At 40.3% G+C, this 19,726-nt stretch overlaps 1 protein-coding gene across 1 annotated transcript in view; it reads right to left on the reverse strand.

Annotated features, from left to right (window-relative positions):
• The window catches only part of MACF1 (microtubule-actin crosslinking factor 1), a 298,908-nt gene that overhangs the window by 12,500 nt on the left and 266,682 nt on the right, over positions 1 to 19,726 (reverse strand). Inside the window, exons 73-88 of the mRNA XM_023523996.1 lie at positions 19,272 to 19,400; positions 18,388 to 18,561; positions 16,665 to 16,820; positions 16,356 to 16,562; positions 16,095 to 16,214; positions 15,508 to 15,677; positions 14,302 to 14,461; positions 13,312 to 13,506; positions 12,837 to 12,965; positions 11,819 to 11,962; positions 11,162 to 11,350; positions 8,627 to 8,747; positions 7,902 to 8,065; positions 6,378 to 6,540; positions 5,041 to 5,195; positions 4,084 to 4,158 (exon numbers count right to left, since the gene is read on the reverse strand). Of these exons, the coding sequence (XP_023379764.1) occupies positions 4,084 to 4,158; positions 5,041 to 5,195; positions 6,378 to 6,540; positions 7,902 to 8,065; positions 8,627 to 8,747; positions 11,162 to 11,350; positions 11,819 to 11,962; positions 12,837 to 12,965; positions 13,312 to 13,506; positions 14,302 to 14,461; positions 15,508 to 15,677; positions 16,095 to 16,214; positions 16,356 to 16,562; positions 16,665 to 16,820; positions 18,388 to 18,561; positions 19,272 to 19,400 (2,451 nt within the window). The remainder of the gene's footprint in view (positions 1 to 4,083; positions 4,159 to 5,040; positions 5,196 to 6,377; positions 6,541 to 7,901; positions 8,066 to 8,626; positions 8,748 to 11,161; positions 11,351 to 11,818; positions 11,963 to 12,836; positions 12,966 to 13,311; positions 13,507 to 14,301; positions 14,462 to 15,507; positions 15,678 to 16,094; positions 16,215 to 16,355; positions 16,563 to 16,664; positions 16,821 to 18,387; positions 18,562 to 19,271; positions 19,401 to 19,726) is intronic.

Here is a 19,726-nt window from a genome sequence, read left to right on the forward strand (position 1 = left end):
CCTGCCAGAGCAGACTGTATTCAGATGCAACGGCCATTTGACAGTGTGGAGAGAACTCTATTTTGCATTTTTCACAAAAGAATTTAAAATATGGAAAAGCCAAAATATCAATCTAAAGGCCAGTGGCTTGATATATACTTTCCACTGGGATAAAGTTGACTTCTGATGGTTATGCCCCAAACCAAAAGGGGAAGGAAGAGGGTAAACAAAATGTTAGCTCACTGATTCTTTTAAAGATTCTACCCAAATTAAAACCCAGTAATAAAATTTTTCATAAAAGGTAGATATAAGGTAGATGTCAACTTCTGAATACAGTGTGCTCCAAAGTTAAATGGAGACCAGCAAATAATATTTCAAGCTTATGGAAACTCTTGCAAAACCATTGTTATTATTACAAGCTTAGAAGGAAATTTGATTTTCCGCATCAGGTTTTCAGAAATAAACCCAAAGTATTCTCTAATTGTGATGTCACCAGCAGAAAAGTTTCTTCTGTTGAAAAAGTGATTAGGTCTAGTATTTATACTAAAATTTAGTTGAAGAAATCAAAATTTTAATTTACCATGCTGATTATAAATAGTATTCAACAATCATTTGGGGATGTTAAGCATGACTTTCTGATATTTATTTTTCTCTTTTTTCTTGCCTAACATTCTTACTTCTCAGCTCCACTAACATTTGAAGTTTCCCACTGCATAAATTACGCTCTTCCCAAAATAAACTATAAGACAACAAAAGAGAATTATGCTGAGATTCCAAAACAAAAATCGAACTGTTGGAGAAATAGCATTCCTAAAGTTATTTAATTCAAGGAAAATGTTGGGGGGAGAGGAAGGAAAGGGATTATTTAATCACTTCATTAGGATTTTCAAAGTTATAAAGAAAAATCATAACTTTGAAATAATGCACAAAAACCTTAAATGTCAGAAAGGAATGTATTACATTGCACTGACTTAAGTGCAGTTTATATAGGTAAGGTGACTAAATAAATATCCCCCTTCCCAAAACTTTACTTTGAAAATAAAGAGTCCCATATCTTTCATCCCATACAGTTTTTAAGTTTTTATACAAGGTGACCACAGCAATAGCATGGTGTAGTGTGAGGAGCACTGCAGTGGGGACCGAGATGTGAGGGAATAAACGTCCTGTCCTGGGAAGGAAGCTGCCCCTCTGGCTTCTTCAGGAGTCTCCCTCAGACACTGGCCCAATGAGTGAAAATGGGGAGACCCTTTGGGAGGAATTGAGGATTCCACCACACCCAAGGGCAGTAATGGCCTGACTCAATTCAGAGTTCTAGCCAGACAGGTGAGGAGAGGAAGGAAATAAGGGCCTATGTGTTCCAGGGTGAGTCAGGAAGAAACCCCAAGATGTACTTTATTCTTACCTTACTGTGCCCTGTAATTTATTTTCAGTCTTTAGAATTACTCCATATATTTCATTCTTTTTCTCTTTAATTTCTTACTAAAGCTCCCTCTGAAAGATTCTAATTTGTTTCTGCTGAGCTACGGGGAAAAGGAGGTTTGACCCAAGCCAGTAGCCCAAGCGGCTGGGGAAGCTGAGGACAGAGTGATAAGTGGTGGAAGGGGTTACAGCTCTAAAAATGGGGACATGAACAAAACTGGCAGAGCTGGGTTGTCAGTGAGGCAGAGCTCAGAACAAAGTCTGAGTCAGAACAGTACCTTGTTTCCTTCTCTTAAATGGAATTTCCCTTGCAATGACATGAGTTTTTGCAGTGGTTGTATTAGCTGTGTGACTGTTGGCATGTGACCCTTTAGGCCTCAGATGTTTCACGTATAAAATAAATTTCATAATTCTGTTCCCAACAATGGAGCCAACTCATCTAACCCTCTGCTGGTCACCAGAACAGTAGGGAAGGGCATCAGTGCTGCTTTGAAGGGGCCCTTGGTACCTGCATGCAGTCATCGGCAAACGGTTACATCTTCTAGGTACTACTTGGCACTCTTATGCAATGATTTATTTAAATCAAACTTCACTGTTCTTGTCTTTAGTTTCTTTCTATCCTGTTCTCCCCACTGGCCTAGAAGGTTACTGTAGCAAGTGATTATTATAGCGCCTGGAATTTAATGGTGGCCAAAGGCCTCAAATCAACTTGGTGTTTCTGATTTCATATCACAAGACAAATTTTACTCATGCAACTTCCTTCCATTTGAAGACACAGGACCCAGAGCCCTCAAAAAGATCTGAAAGGTTAGTGTTACCAAGTAGAGTCAAAGGCATTCAATCTTTCTGCAAGTCTAATCTGATCTCATTAGATTTTGGCTGGCGGGCATAATCAGCAAACTTCAGGCCAGGGCCAATTACAATTTCCACACTATACTTCTCTGGTACCTTATAAGTACCAAATAAGTGTTAATATTATTAATATTAATAAGGTATTTAAACAGACAGTATTTACCCCAAGGCTTTTTAACTTAGTGTACATTATAAAATTTGTATTAACTATCAAAAACTTTGGTATAAATCAGAAGTGTGCTATCTGGTATTGACTTCCAACACAGAAGTACAAGACCAGGCTCTTTTTAGAAGGATAGACTGATACCACAGCTTCAATTTCTCCTGAACCATATTACTTATAACTCAGTTTAGCATAATATCATCATCGTCTTTAGCCAATCTAACTGAATGGAAAATTTCATCTCTTTAAAAAAAAATAGACATATCCTTCTGCTGCTAAGACAGCTCTATAACAGTAGCCCTGTTAGCAGTTTCTCTACTTGGTAAGACAACCATATGTGATGCAGGCATGCTTCAGATTACATCCTCTCCCCACAGCAAAGAACAGGCAGCATTAGCTACACAGACCACTTCCACCAAGGGGAATGTTGCAAGGCACACTGTACCTGATTGCCGAGGAAGAACTACAGACAGTAAGAGCAAAGGACGGAGAAAAGGAAGGAAAAAAAAAAGAAAAAAAAAAAAAGAACATTTTATCAAATTAAAACTATGGAATGAAAATATGTAAACATGTTACCAGTCTTCAAGCATAATGACACATGCTAATCATATTCTCACCAACCTCCTGCCACAGGGATGTGGTTATACAAATTAAGACCTAACTTTTCCATTCTATGTCACTCTTATTAACTCATTTCTCTCATAGGTAATTAAAAAATCCCCAGCAAATAAAACTCAATAAGCAAGCAAAAGACTGCTTGGAGCTTTATTAACTAAATGCACTGAGCTGGTCCAAGGCAGAGTTAGCCAACACACCTCAGCTAAGAGTAGCACCGTGAGCTTTTGGTGTACTTTGAAGACATTTTCGATATACTAATGGAATCTAGTTTTTTCCTGTTTCTAACCTGGTGCTTGTAACTGTAATCTGACATGGCCATTTAAATCAAATCCTCTTTGCCAATCCTAGATTTTCCTTAGGACTTCAGAGAACACCTGATGAGCTGCTGAATATATTTTAGGAGCCCTGTTGCAGACCTCTCCTATGTCCTGACTCTGGTCCTAAAAAAAAGCTAAACACAGCATAGTTCACTGTCAGTTATGGCCGCACTCAGCAGGGCTTCCAGGAAAGACTACTGAGCCCGGCACCACATGGTGCATCCAGGCCTTTTGTAGCCCAGCTCAGTGTAGGCAGAGCGATCTTTGGGGCCTTGACACAGTTCCTCTGGCCCTCTCTGAGCCCAGGCTCATAATGAACAACTCTTTGGTCAGTTAACAAGTTATGATCAGTCATTAGATAACTGCTTCCTTATCTTACAGTAGAGGTGTCTTCATTTCTCTAAAGACTTTAGTCACCAGTAAAGACAAGACTCTGAAATGTCTCCTATACTGAATTCAAGTATAAGCTACTGTTAGCTAGATATGGCACACTTTTTCAGATGGACCTATGTTAGGGCACTAAGCTTAGCCCAACACAACACCTGAAAGTTGGAATCCATAGAGACAAGGGCCAAAGAATGACCATATCTCATGTCCCACTGGCTCTGGTCTTCCAATCACCAGCATGGGAAGCAAGGTGGAATCATCGAGTCTGCTGTGTGTCAGGTTGCTTTCACCTGTAAGGGACATGTGGGTGGAGCGACTACCACAAAGGACTGCTTTGCTCTTCCTTACCCGGTATTTATTCTCTCCAATTTGCTCCACCTGAAACCTTTTTGCACATTTGCATTGAGCCACTTGTCTTGTGACCTATTAGTTGTGAACAACAACAAAAAAAAAATGTAAAGGGTAAAGTAATACTTCTTCAAAGAAACACAGATTTTTACATGTAAACAGAAAAGCTATTCATTATATATTTTTAAGGCATTTCAGGCTCTTGGCACACACATTCAACTTCTATTCTGAATTAAAACACATTGTTCTAACTAATTGGAATACTGACGGTATCCAGAGGGAAAAAGTATAAGAAATTCTCAAGTAACTATAAAATGCATTCTTCCATCTTGCTTCGAAATTCTTTCAGAGATACGTATTAATATGCACGCATCAAAATCAACTAATAAGACAAATTATAAACTGATTTAAATTTCAACCAAGGAGTCCAAGATTCCCCAGAAGTCAGTCCTGGGGAGTTCTAGGCCACTCCCAAGACCTGCCCTGCTGCTTCTCCTTTCTGGATCAACAGATCCTGGGATCTTTATGTGCTTCTAATCAATTTGCTGTTTTCAATGTGGTATATATAGTTCTTAACTAGGCAGAAAGCTTGGGGGGTACATAGCATCTTAAACATTATATTTCACCCTTAAATGCTACATTTGAAGATCCACTTCCCCCAACTTCCCCCAGAATCCTAAGTTAGGATGCTCAGGACTGAGAGGTGAACCTGGAAGGTTCTCTGCAAACTGTAAAGCACCATACAGATGTTACTCACTTGAATGAGAATTCATTTAGACTGAGCTAGAGTATAACAGCCAGCAATGCCATCCAAAAGGGGACCCCCAAATAGAACTCCAAACAATCACCTCCCAACAGATAAATCGCAGGGCTGATATAGCAAAAACATCTGACCAAACTCAAGACAGTAGAAACCTATGGTCAAAAATGTACTCAAGATACAATTATTTCTCATACCTCATCTTCAATTTTATCTGCATCGGTTGTTGGTCGATAAGCATCTTTGTTGGGATGAAGAGCAGCCACAAATTCATAGTAATCAATGTAGCCATCTCCATCTCGGTCAAAAATGTCAGCGACAGCCATCATCTCTAACTTGGTAGTAGGGAACTCTGGAGAAAGTTAATCACATTGGAACATTAACTAAGAGGGCTTACTTGGTTGGTTGGTGGTTATATAAATACTTGAAAGAAAAAACATGTCATGATTTTTTTTCTGAAAAGCAAAACATGCTCTACTTTAGAAAACTTAGAAGACAGACTACTCGCTAAAATTTCTGCTTGTTCCAAATGCAATTAAAAAAAGGTAATATTTCAGATATACCAAAAGGCATAAACATAATATCACTAACACTCAACTTAAGAATTTATTTAACCACTCTACTATTAGATTATTTCAGAATAATGACAATTCGGAATAGGATAAAGTTTTTTTTCCTGATAATTGCCTTAGATTCTCAACAAATTGCTTTCCAAAGAAGGTTAATATTTACAGTTTTATTTAAACTATAAATCAGATTATACTGTCTCTCAGCTGAAACCCTCTGGTGGCTGCCCATTGTCCCACTATCTCTAGAATAAAATCTAAATGCTTCACCATGGCCTATGAGGCTCTGCATTAAGCTGTAGCCTATCCTTCCAACTTTATCTCCTACCTTTTCCAGTCATGTTAACCTTTCCATGCCTAGAACTTGCCAAGTTCATTCCTACTCTCAGCACTTTGTATCTGCCGTTCTTTCTGCCTCTCTTCTCTCAAATCTTGAGGTGGCTGGATCCTTTCTCATCATCTAGGCCTCAGCTCAAATACCACCTCTATAGACAGACCTTTCCTTTACTACTTCCATTTAAAGTAGCAGTACAGCTGCGGGATGTGCTTTGTGATCCTGGCAAAACACTTAACTACTTTACGCCTCAATTATTCCTTTTGGCAAAAATAAATGAGATCATATACTTTGTAAGCTGTTATATAGATGCCAGAAACTGATCTAATGAAAAACTTAATTTTTTCAAACATTTTACTTAGAATGTCATCATTCACAAAAGTTAGCTCCTTATTTATACCTCAAATATGTTTTGCTTGCCACAATGTGTCAAACAAGACCTGCTTTTTTTTATTCTCAGTAAAATGAGGTTATTCTCTCCATGAAAACAATAGACTAATTTTAGTAAGCAGTTACATTTCTTTCCAAAGACTACAGTTTTAACTTCAAAAGGACTGATTAACCAGATTAAAGTCTGCTTCTTAAAAATAAGGAACCTAGGTGTGACTGTGTTTGGAATTATGACTGGACTCACTGGATGCTAGAATGCCATCGATAAACTCCTGACGTGTTATCTTCCCATCCTGGTCCTTGTCAATCCGCCGGAAGAAATCCATCACCCGAGACTTTTTGTGATTCATCCAACGCATATACTTTTTCCTCCAGACATCAAAGTCAAAGTTGGCAAACTCTTTCAACTAGACAGAAATTGGAGGTGTCAACATGACCCATTGTACAGCCCTCAGACCTGCCCAGAGCACACTAAAACTTTCAGACACTCCGTAAAGCTATGCAGGCCTTCTGGAGGGGCACCAGCAATGACATCCACGTGCTGCCTCTTTTGTGAAGGAACACTCTGGCTCCTTCACTTAAAGCCACAATTACACGAGCTGTGGTATAATGGAGCAGCGGGAGAAACAGCAACTGAACAACCACCGTGGGAAATACGGAGCACGGAGAACAAGAATGGGTGGAGTCAGCCTTGCTTTCCCTCTGCACTTTTTCAAAAGGCTCACCCTCCTAAATGTAAGGGAATGGATTCTACCCCAGAACAGATGTGCTTATTAGCACTCCTCACTTATGTGATTTTGGAAGGAACTGTGCTCACACAGAGAGGCCCATGTGAGGAGGCTCCATGTTTCCCACCACTTTCTGAGATGAGAGTTCTGGCTAGAGGCATTAAGAATCCACCCCTGCATGCAAGCATGTTTCTTTGGAATGGCACCAGAGAGGGCAAACTGCCCATCCGACCTCCATGTTAAACATTTGGCTTTTACAGACAACAGCAGGCCATGATGTAGGCAAGGCAATATTTAGCTACTTGGATTATGTTAGTGATACTGACTCAGAATGACTTAAACAGTGCAGCAGTTTTTCCCCTGGTCTTTCAAACTCCAAAGTTGGAAGGAATGGGGAAAAAAGAAAAAGCCAAAAACCAAATATGCTTAAAGCTCAACTGACCTACAGAAATAACAACAAAAAACACAGAACACTCACTTCTGGGCAAAGCTGCTTTGATATGCACAAATGAAAAATATAAGATATTAGAGGTTTACTTTAGAAACTAGGAAATGTGGTACTATGTTTTTTAGACTGCTTTTGATTCTTCGAAATATATTTGCTTTTCATAATCTAGTGAAGACTAACAGAATAGCAAGAATATAAAAAATTACTCTTATTTCATAATTGTGTAGCTTATAGCTTTTACCTAAAGGGCACTATCGTGGTCATTTTTGTGATAAGCTCCACAGCTAGAGGTCACTTTGCAAAGTTATGGTCCTGATTCCTGACCACAAACAGGTGCTGAGGGGGTGTGGGTCACAGGACTGGTTGCTTGCTTTTCACAACCAGGTGCTGTGGCCTATTTTGTTGTGAGTGGTTTACTCACGGCTGTCTTTTCTCCTACGGGGCCTGAAGTATAGAGTACTGGCTCACACTGGTCTGTTCCCATTTCTGAAGGAGTACGTCAAGACACACAGGTGATATTCAGATAGCTCCAGAAAGGCTGTCTTTGATAAAGTCACTTCCCCTCAGTGATGGCTGCCCAGCAGGACCTTACCTCCTCCAGTCTATCCAAGGCATCATTCAGCTTTCGCTGACGCTCTAGTGCTAACAGCCACACCTGCTGCCAGCGGGCAGAGAGCTGGTTAATGCGCGGGTTTTTTGCTTCAGTTTGTGAAAGGATTGGCATGGGAGGAGGTGTGGGCTGACTCAAGGACTTCCCTAAAAGGAAAATAACCACGAGATCAGAAAAGTTGGTTTCGTCAGTTCAAAGAGAAACTGCCATATGTATGTACTTAGGAGAGCTCCAGAATGATACCCAGTCAGTAACTAAGAAACACGGGAGCAATATTTAGCTACAGAAGCTTATTACTTTCAAAACTACTGACTCTCCTCCCAGCCGACAGGTACCTGTCTCTTATTTTCAACCAATTCTATCCTACCTCAGTGAATGGAGGAAATGTCAAATCAACTAAAAAAGCAATGGTTCTAGAGATTCATTTAGTTTAGACTTAAATTAGTACAAACCGAATGTAAAAAGCTAGCACTGATGACCAAAATGATGAAAAGGGCACTGCAAAACAATGTTTATGAAATTTCATAGTAAGCCCCCAAAACAGAGTATAGTTACTATATGTCAATATAAGAAAAGTGAGTTTCAAAAGAGATTTTAGTTCAAATCCAATATGGTTTTTGAAAATGGAAAAGACATCGATATTTAGAAAGTGCCCATCTTCAACTAGCAGGAACGAAGCATCCTAACACAGTGGGTTGGAAACATACTGCTGCCACCGCGGGATTTCTCAATGAAAGGCCCATGGGAAGGCTCTATATTTTTCCTTTTGTATGTCTTGGTGACCCGGTCCACATCAGGCTGTTTGCGAGTCATCTCCTCCATAAATGTCTGTTAAACACAAACAGAAAAAAAGAGTTGAGAGTTTTCTTGGAATAAGATGGAATCAGGCAACTTCTTACTAACAAGGGCCAAACCCGCGACAGGAGACCAATTATGACAGATGACTGTACACTGTCTCAACTCATTTCAAAAAACACGATTGAGCAAGGCACTTCATCAGGTGCAGGAGACCTGGAGGAATAAGATTGGCTTCTGCCTTCAAGGTGCTCACAGCTGAGTGAGGAAAACCAGGAAGTCAGAGCAGTGAGTGCCAAAGGAAGACCTAGCACAGGCATGCTGCAGTCTAAGTTGCCTGGATGCTGGTGCCTGACCTGAGTACTGAGGAATTAGCCAAAGACTGGGAGGAGGGCAGTCCCAGCAGAGGGGGCACAGTGTGGGCAGACCCAGGGAAGCCTGACAGTGAAATGAGCCAGGGTTCTTCTGATCAATGGCTGAGCCGAGGCTGTCATCAAAGTGGCAAGAGGGAGGGCAGGAGAAAGATGCAGAAAGGCCTTATGTCAGACTAAGGGATTTTGTTCTGGGAGCAATGGGGGGCAACTGAAGGATTTTGATCCAGAAGAGACATGATCAGATCTAGTTTAGTGCTTTTGCTCTGGCTTCAGTGTAGAAGGTAGAGCATGGTGGGGAACAAGTAGGAAACAACTGCAGTAATAGATGCAAAATATGGTGAGGGCCTGAACCAGGGCAGGAAAGATGGAGCCAAGAGGTATTTTGAAAGTAGGACAGATAACACCCAGTGGCTGGCTAGATGTGAAGAGTATAGGAAAGGGAGGAGTCTCACACATCACAGGCTTCTACGCTGGGTGACTGGGTGGATGTGAGAGGAGACAGGTTTGGAAGGGAGATGGGATCAGGGAAGGATAAAATGGAGTTTTAGAGCTATCCCTGGTTTACTGCATGTCTGGACTTTAGGAGACCATGGTGCTGGAAGTAAGGAAAGAGATGTAGAAGTCTTTGATTTACAGGTGATGGTTGAGGTTGGTGTGAGAAGAGGGTCAAGAATGGAACTTCAGGGAACAACAATGTTAACAAGAGAGTAAGGGAAGAAGAACCAGCTAAGAAGACTGATAAGAAACAGCGAGATGGGAGGGAAATAAGATGGAAGGACACGTAAGTCAAAAGAGTTTTGAGAAAGAAGAGGCAACTATGTTACACATAAAATAAGACAAAGATTGAAAAGCATCTGTTGGATTTAGCCAGTGGGATGTGACTGGGACAGTGTCAGTGGTCTGATGGGATATGAGAGCCAGACCACAAGGGCCTGGGTAGAAGACAGGGAACAAGAGGCTTAGCTGAAAAGGAGGAAACAATGGGGGTAACTTAAGGGGATACAGGATTGACAAGACATGTCTACCAGATTCAGAAGAAAGCAAATAGGAGAGCTTGAAGACACAAGGAAGAGAGGGGGTAACAGAATCAAGGATTGTTCCTGAATTGAAAGAAAATAATTTCTTAGTCAGGAGAGAAGGTGTCAATGTAAGCAAACTTGATAGGAAATACAGGGAAGTCTCACTGATGAGGCAAATTATTTATATACATGAAAAAAGCTGTATGCCCATAGCATAACTAAGCAAGACACATGCTCGTATTCAATATAAATAATCATGGTTAAAAACCACATTTGCCTCTTAAAGGTATACTGTAAAGACAGCTCAACTGAGTTTTTCTTCCTTCAGTTTAGTTTTAGACCCTAAACTTGATGTGTTGTCTTGGTCCATTTCTGAGTTCATGCAAGAGTTCTTTCTGAACCCAGGAGTAATGGAGACAGACTAATGGGACCTTGGCTCAGAGAAAAGTCAATAGAAACAGGATGTGGTGGGCAGATTTCTGAGACGGCCCCTAGGATTCCCACTCCTGGTGTATATGCATTGTGTGATCCCCTCCCCTTGAGGGTGGGTAACACCTATGAAAAGGATGAGATAGTCACTCACTCCCTTGATCACATTTTATGATATAAGATCTGTCAGAACAGACTGGGGCATTTCTCCTGCTGGTTTTGAAGACTTAAACTGCCACGCTGTGAGTCCCATGTAGCAAAGACCTGATGGCGGCCTCTAGGAGCTGACAGCAACTCCTGGCTAACAGCCAGCAAGAAAATGGAGATATCAGCCCTACAACCACAGGAAATGAATTCTGCCAACAACTTGAATGAGCCTGGATGAGAACTGCAGCACTGGCTGATACCTTATTTTTGGCCCGATAAGACCCTAAGAAGAACCAGCAAACTCATGTCCAGACTCCTCCTGCCCCACAGAAACTGAGAAAATAACTGTGTTGTTTTAAGCTGGTAAGTCTGTGGAGATGTGTTAAGCAGCAATTTGAAAAAGATACAAAGGGCAAAGGAAATGGGCTCCACAAGCAACGCAGGAAACAACAGTGAGCACACAATGTGGTAAAGATACCTGATGCTCAGCAATAAGGGCTTTTACTCGGTCAATGTTCTGAGGGATTGGCTCCTGATCCCGCTGGATGAGGGTGGTCTCTGCCCACTGGATCCACGCCAGAAGTTCTTCCAAGAGCTCGGCGTTAGCCACCAGTTCTGACAGGGCTGTTTCAAGACGCTGCTGGTGCTGCTTAGCCCATGTCAGGACCTGGGAAAGGGAAACCATCGCCTATTTTAGTCAAGCACATCCTTTTGCTTTTTTCAAGTCCTTTTCATCTGATCCTAACAGTGACTTTTTAGGAGAAAGACCATCCAAGTAGTCTAGAGACTTCACTCTTACTCAAGTGACAGAGCTGGGTTAAGAGACGGAATAAGAAAGCAGCTCTTCTGAAATCAAACCTAGTATATCCTATTAAACCAGACTTCTGAGGAAAGAGGAAGAATTCACAACATGTTCGCTGGAAGCCATCAACTAACACATCGCTACACTGGCCCTTGGTCTTCCAGATTTCTGCACATTACCAAGCAAACAGCCATTACTAAAATGCTAGCTTAATTCTTGTTGAGGTTTTCCCAGTGACTGAAAGATTCCATATCTGGGGGAAAAAAGGAAGTTCTGTAGTATTTTATCATTTTATTAGGCACATGTAGTCTTCCTCTAAAGCCGAGAACATACCTCCTCAAAGCGGGCCCGGATGATGGTGATCCAGTGTTTGATGGTAGTGATGCAATCTGGATGGCAGACAGCCAAGATGACTTCTCCCATTGTCACTGCAGTGTTCACATCCACTCGCTTTTCTTCCACTTTTTTCATGAATTCCTAAACATAAAAGATTGGAAAACAAAAACTTAAGAAATCTACTCTAGCAGAACTGTTAGTTTACACTGTGAAGGGGGAAATTTTCTGTGCAATTTTTTCCTCCATGTGTTTATAGACACAGACGTCTAAATGCCTGTATTTAGGTGTCCTTTGCATTTTCTTTTCAGTTCTGAAAGACATGAGAAAGTGAAGGGTTTATACAAGAATAACTTTCTCTGCTACAGATGACACTGGGTATGCCCCTTTTCCTATTCTGAATTAGTTTCTCTCTTCAAAATTCTGTTTTTATTCATTTCCGTATGTGTAAGTAGTACTATTTTTGACAAATAACAACTATAAATAACACTATAATATTCTTAAACTGCCTACAAAGAATACAACGACAAAACTAAGATTTAAATCTCCCAGTGGGTAAGAAAAATTAAAAAGGGAACACTTCCTACCACACTAGGATAGTCACACACTGAGGCCCCAGATACTGCATCATATTCTGCAGCCTGGTAAGAGGTTCTAAGGGGGGCTGGTCAGGCCTGAAGCTAGTAACAACAAAGAAAGTCAACAAAGTTGTGTGCAGGTGAGGAATAAAGAAGGTGGAATAGTCTGTTTTTTCTTTATATAATACTATGATCTTTGATTTGTTTAAACCAACACATATTAGTTTTGTAAAAACAAATGAATCATGATATTTAAGGTGTCACAAAAACCAGTCACTTCCTTCTCATTCCTGCTAAACCAACAAGCTGGGCCCATTCTGGTTCTGCTCCTTTGCACATGAGATCTGAAGTTTGCGAGCAAAAGCTGCTTTCCTTTAGTGGGGGGGTGGGGGGGTGGGTGTCAGCCCTCACCATGGTGGGCACCCTGGGGGCTGAGTTACCTTATGGGTGTCGATGAGAGACTGTAGGGCCTCTGTGTCATCAGGAAGTGCTCCCCGAAAGCGAAGTGTTTGCTCTGCTTCTGAAAGCCATTCCAACAGCATGTGGACTGTGTCCCGAAACTCTTCTGCCTGAAATAACCAAGCACAAAAGACTGAACCTCTCTCTCTGCAGCCAATGTCCTGGACACTGAGAATGCCATAGAAAGGATCTGGGTCTGAATTTGTTAGTACATCATAGACATTTGAAGAACCTATCAGAGCCCCACAAAGGTTGTCTTTCATTTGTAGATCTTTGAAAACCAACTGAATTCGTTACTTCTCTAATATAAACGAGTGTGAAAATCTTGTAGAACATTCAGAATATAAATGTTTGAGTTTATGTTCATTTTTGAGATGGGCTGGAACTGATCCTAATAAAGACACTAGAATGAATCTGCTCAGTCCCACCCTGGGGCTGTCCTCTAACGTCTCTGACCTGTTTTAAGGCCTGCTCAAGCCGACTTTGTTTGGAGACGGAGAGTTTACACACAGTGTCCCAGCGAGTGCTCAGTTCCTGGAGCTGCCCTTTCACCCACGTGGTGTCATCGCGACTATTCTCAATCAGCTCGCGGCCTGACCGCTTCAGTACCTGAACAGTTCCTGTTCGCTTTCCCAGTTCCTTCTGGAAAACCTAGAAAAGAAAACAGGTGAATTAGCTTGAGAAATGTTTGAATCCAAGAAGGAAACCCACGAAGAGAGTAATCTTTTAGTTCAGTGTTCTTTGGTAGGTTCCAGTCATGTGTCTTATGCACAGAAGGAGGCAGGACAATGCATAAGAAAACTCAACCAGAAAAGATGGCTCTAAATATAAGCAGTGTGACTTTGGATAAGTTGCTTACCTGGAGTCTCAGTTTCCTAATTTGTAAAGCAGGAATAATGTTATACCAACATTTCCAGAATTGTGACAGTTAAATAAGGACATGTATGCACATAATAAGAAAATGATTTAATTTCAAGGTAAACTGAATGCTTTTTGCTAAAGTAGAAAGACATCATGCAGCTCAACACGACAGGAGTAGGTTACACCAAATACTGGTGCGCATGGTGCTGGGCTTGTTAGGTTGAGAAGGAGTTAAAAAAGCACTCGTTTTCATTTTAGATGTCAGTGGAAATGGGTATCTTAAGGGGCTCCTGAATTTAAATCCATTCCGTGACTCAACTGAGAGATACAAACAGGAAGGGGGTGGGAGAATCTCAAAGTGAAGTTTACACATTGCCAAGTCGGAATCAAACCAATTTTGGTCAATTCTTTATGACCAATGTAGAATTCCGGCAGCAATTTGTTTAAATACAAAGAGCAAGAAGCCGCCCCCTCTGACAAGCAGAGATCCAAGCTCTTTCAGGCTTCCTTCTTTCCCTAGAAGGCACACATAGGTGGAAGTCACAATGGCTGTGCCCTCCATGCAGCCCAGATTTCACCCCTTACCTTATGGGCATCCATGAGGTTCATGACAAGATCGAGGTCTCCATGCACGGGCTGGTCCTCAGCCAGCTGCGGCTCCACCTTGTACAACCAGTCAACCAAGGCTTGCAAAGCATCCATGAACTGGCCTGAAAACAGCAGGGCCTCCTCCAACTTGTGCTGCCTGAGAAAAGCACACAAACCTTATCATTATTAGAGATTCTTTTATGAAAGGCCCACAATTCTGGCTGCTGAAAGGGAATACTGCTTGAATTCTACATAGAGAGGAACCTCCATGTTGGAATGGTTAGAAATACAGTAAAAAGTAAGAGAGATGCCTAGACGTTTTTAATCAAACCACTCTCTAGAATCGATAAAGTGTAGTGCAGGAGACAGGTATAGATGCCCTTCTGGCACTTTCGAGTTGACATATGGACACACCCTAATGACCACAGTCTGTGTTCATTACCTCATACCACTTCAGTAGAGATGATGATGACTTTGGTAATGGTTTGGAGCCAGGAGTTCAACTCCTAGGTCTATATCACTTATGTTTCTTTACCTCTTTGAACCTCAGTCACCTCATCTAAAAATTGGGAGTACAAATAATATAGAGATACTTACTATAACACTGAGCATAGCATAGTGGGTAGAAATGGATAAAAGTACTACTTTTAGAACCAAACTGAATGGCTTCAAATCACAGCTCTGCTTCTGAGTAGCTGAGTGACCTTGGGGAGTTAAGAAACCTCTTTATGACCACTTCCTCATTTGTAAGATGAGAATAACGGTACCACCATAGTGGCTGTTGTGAGGGTTAAATGATTAGTAGGCACATACACAGTAGAAGTTACTCAGTACGGGTCAGGTATTGTGATGGTTAAATGAGACAATACATGCAAGGCTTTGCATAGCGTCCAACACATGGTGAGAGCCCTAAGTGAGAGAGCTACTAGTATCACAAATTAATGATTTAGTTACTGATCTTTTATGGTTGGCTTGATTTTATGGGTCTCTCTCTTCCTAATACAATAGAATCAAGTTTAAAATGAGAGAATTTTAATATTTTATTTAAATTATTTCATAACTCTCATTGAACTAACTGGAGATACTGAGATACTACAAAACTTATTACTGACACATTAGCTTTATTACCACTTATGGACTCCGGTAACAGTCTCTTAGTTTTGGCATAATACACAGACCCATGAAGGGGACATTCATGCTCACCTCTCCACAGACTTGCCACAAACAGTATCCCATTTGTCTCTGACTTCTCCCAGTAAGTTGTCAAGTTTCTGAGTGTCATCAGAAAGCAACGTCTTTTCTTTCAGGGCTCTGCCAGTTCTAATTGTGGTATCATATACAGGCTGTTTGCCACCAAGAGTTTTCTGAAATTCCTGTTTCCAAAGAGAAAAGAAAAAGACATGCTAAAGTGAGAAGACATCTTGATTTGGAACAAAGAAAAAATTTTTTTGTGTTTTCAGGTTGGTAATTAGATACAGTATGTCACTACTTCCTGAACTACAACTAATAAGAGCTCATCCTTAACAAATTTACGAATTTGTGTTTATGCCACATACAGCACTGCGTATTTCTAAAAGTCTACAGTTTTAACTGTTTGAACTGTTATTTAAATGAGCAATTGTCATGGTTAGACACTGTCTAGACATAAAACGGAATGCTGGCTTCATCATCTTGACTTTTTAACATTAACCGATTAATTTTCTTTTGACTAGCTCTGATTTTCACTTTTAGCAAGCTACAATCTTCAGTGAATACCAAGCTCTGGACCGAAAAGAAACAAACTGCTTTACCTTATGCTTAGAGAGCTGAAGTTTAATTTTGTCTGGGTCATTGGATATCTCCAGTTCTGAGTCCAGGTGACTCTCTGCATCTTCTAGCCAGTCAATCAGTTTTTTCCAAGCTTCATGGAACTACAATTATGTAAGAAATAAGTTATAACAGGAAAGAATATGCAAACTATATAACACTTTTATGTGAACCAATCCAAAGACTCAATAATACACGTAGCCCAAGGTTGTTCAGTAAATCAGTATCTTTCTTTTATAACTTACTTGTTTTGCTCGCTTCCTGGCATCATCTAGTGATCGCCCTCTTTCAATAGATCGCTGGACAACCTTCTCCCATCGAGACTGGACACTAACCAACAAATTCTTGATCAGAACAACATCCTGCTTTTGGCTAAGGAACTTTAACTGATTGCCGGTTTGATCCAGCTCAATGATCTGGTCTCGATGAGCATTCACTTCATTAGCAAAAACCTGAGACAAAAATATTGCTTTTAAAACTGAAGACAAGATAGTGGTGCATCTCTTTCAACCAGTCCTTTCAAAAGGAAGGCAACATCATAGTGTCATAGTTACCTTGTGCTCCTCTATCTGGGAAAGGACAGTGTTTAGAATCAGGCTGGGAGGAGAAGCGATGTTTAAATTCTGCTCTGCTAGAGTGAGCCAGTTGATAAATTCTTGCAGGGAATTCTGGAATTCCGTTGCCAGGTTGAGGGCCTCTTCCAGCTTTGACTGAATTTTAATTAAAACACACACAACACACACACAATGAAAAAGTGCCAAATTCAGGAATTATAGCTTCAAGGACAAAGGCGTTAATTGTACACCAAATGAAACGACCTCTAAAAAGGAAGTCTCATTTAATCAACTGCCAAACATTCTTTGTTTGCAAAGAAGGGGACACTTTAGTGTCTGAAACTGAAAACAACTGTATGAAAAAGGAAAGATCACAATTTGCAGCTGAGTTGCCTTCTCTGCTATTTCCTACTTCCTAGGACATTAAAGAATAGGATAAAACTATTCAACATGTAAGTAAGTGAACAGACCCATTAGTGGTGACAGGTTCTGCAGCCTGCTTTGGGCAAAGTCTCATTTTCTTTTAATGTTCTTTTTGTGGCATAAAAACAACAAAATGAAAAGTACTTTACTATAAAGATGATGCTCACGGCAGTGCTCTCCGTTTAAATGTTTTCAGAAAATATGGCGCCTAAAAATGTCTGGGTCTGAAACTTATTCTTATGCTATGAACAGAAAAGGTAATAATAAATATTTCAATAATGTACAGGTCCGATATAAATACATCACATGGAAAAATAAAATCTACCTCAAATCTATTATAGAAATGCTAAGGAATATATTGCCAAGTAAGATGGCAAGAAATCCTCCACATCATTTTATTGATATATTCTTTAATATAGCACCACACATACTTAATACACGATTTTAGTGAACCCGAAATGTAATGTTCTTGTGAAATCTGAAATAACTATCCTTTGCTTGACCAGTTCCATTGATGGGTATATCTTGAGGCAACATGCTCCACTGCTGGACAAACCCTCTAGAAACTGATTTTAAGCCAGAATCTGCCTTGGTTTCTTTAATTAGTCTTAGTTCTACATTCTGCAGGAACTGTAGGCAACAGCCTGTCCCAAGAATTAGAACATAGCCTTACACCCAGGTCCTCTAGCCATTCTCTGTATAATAAAATTACTAGACCCTATGTTAGAAAAATTGTATAAAATTAATGATCTCGAATCACTTTTCTTTTGAAGAGAATTTGACTTTTGAAGAAGTGGGAAGAGGCCACATAATTTACTTCTCTCTTGATTTTTAGTACAATTCTTTGCATACTATACTTATACTAGAATCCAAATTCCTTGTATGGAATTATTTATTAGTCATACTACCTGAATGCTCTGTCCCCACCCTCCCAAACCTAAGTCACCAGTTCCAACATAACCTTGTTTTTAAGTAGGAACACAAATCTGATTAGCAATGGATACAGGGTCCACCATTGAACATAATGTCTTAACTGGCAGATGCTAAAAAAAAAAAAAAAAATGAATACAGGCAAATATTGGCGGAAGCTAGTATCATCAATGCAACTTGGTGTGGATGGAAAATAGAAATTTAACGGCAGAAAAGATAAGATGATTAGCACAAAGGCAATTCTGAGACTATCAATTCTGCAACTTCTGGTATAATATACTAGTCTTAAAAAAGTCCTCATAGAAACCAGATGGTAATTACATGCCACCACCAAGCACACCATGCACTACACTATATTTTGTGGTGATACCTTTCTTTCTTCCATCTTACTGCTGACCACATGCCACTTCTGTTCCAGGAGTGCTACGCTCTGTTCCGTCTTTGAGCCAGACCCAGAATCATCACGGCTTAGAAGCATGAGCCTGCCCTTGTCAAGTAGTTGATTATAAGTCTCTTCCTTGGCTTTGAGCTGGGAATAAAGTTCCTACAAGAAAAGGCAGGAAAGGTATCAATAATGCCAATTCCCTGAAAGACGGCCACATACAGATTATGAGCACAGTATGGAAAAGTCCAGGAAGGTCTCGTCTTGATTAGAATCCTTTCTTTTGGATTCGGTTCAACTGCTGAGCAATTAGGAAATGAAACCCACCAATATTCCTTAATATTAAAATAATCTGCTGCCAAGTAAACAGAATTTTTTTAAGGATCAGAGATTATAAAAATAGACTCCAATAATTTATTTCTCCTTTTCCTGAAGGACTTGCCTAGAAATTATGTTGCTTTTTATTCTGAGCCACTTTCTTAAAATATTACTAGTATCTACTGAATTTCCCTAAATCCTACCTAAGTAGTCTTTTTCTTAAGTACGACTGCATCTGAGTTGTGTATTTGTCTTCTTGATGCTCTCACTTCAAGTCAACATTCTTGTGCCCACCGAACTAACTCAAAATTTACCAGCTCACTAATGTATTTCCAGCCAATTCTCCCTTGTCACCAGTGGAAGCCTGTCGCCACAGGCTTTCAATACAGGCTTTCAATCTGTGGTAGGGTATTAAAAGCCTGCATATAGGCAGCAGTCTGCAAGGTTGTACTATACTGTCACTAAAAAGGCACTACTTTGTAGACTCCCAGATACATATCTTTTTGTGAACTCAGAAAGGAGCTATTGAATATGAAATGCTTCTGCTCAATTACCATATGTGTATCAAGCTGCTCCCTAGCAGTTTCAGGAAGTCCTCCTGTGGGCTTAGATGCAGAAAGTTGGGTCTCCATTCTAGTCAGTTCCAAGAGGAAATCTTCAATTTCACTGTGGAAACCCTGGGCCTTTTGATAAAAGACACATCAACAAGGTCAGCAGTCGATTCTAGCTTCAAAAGTAAACTTTCTAAATGACCAAAAGAATAATCTATCTTGAGGGAAAAGTTCTGAGCTGCTCGCAGGCAGAGCTGCTCTGTTACTGGATTAGCATGGGGCCAATATATTTATTTACTTTTAGAATCTAGCAGAATCTTTCAGACCTCACTGTAACATATTACAGATGTCTGACACAGTTGAACTGGTTGACTAAGGTACTGTTGAATATGGATACGGAGGGACCTGACTTGATAACTGAATCTGTGGACAAGGTTTTTTATAGCAAAGATCTACTA

The sequence above is a fragment of the Pteropus vampyrus genome, unplaced genomic scaffold (assembly GCF_000151845.1).
Source record: "Pteropus vampyrus isolate Shadow unplaced genomic scaffold, Pvam_2.0 Scaffold435, whole genome shotgun sequence".
NCBI lineage: Eukaryota > Metazoa > Chordata > Mammalia > Chiroptera > Pteropodidae > Pteropus > Pteropus vampyrus.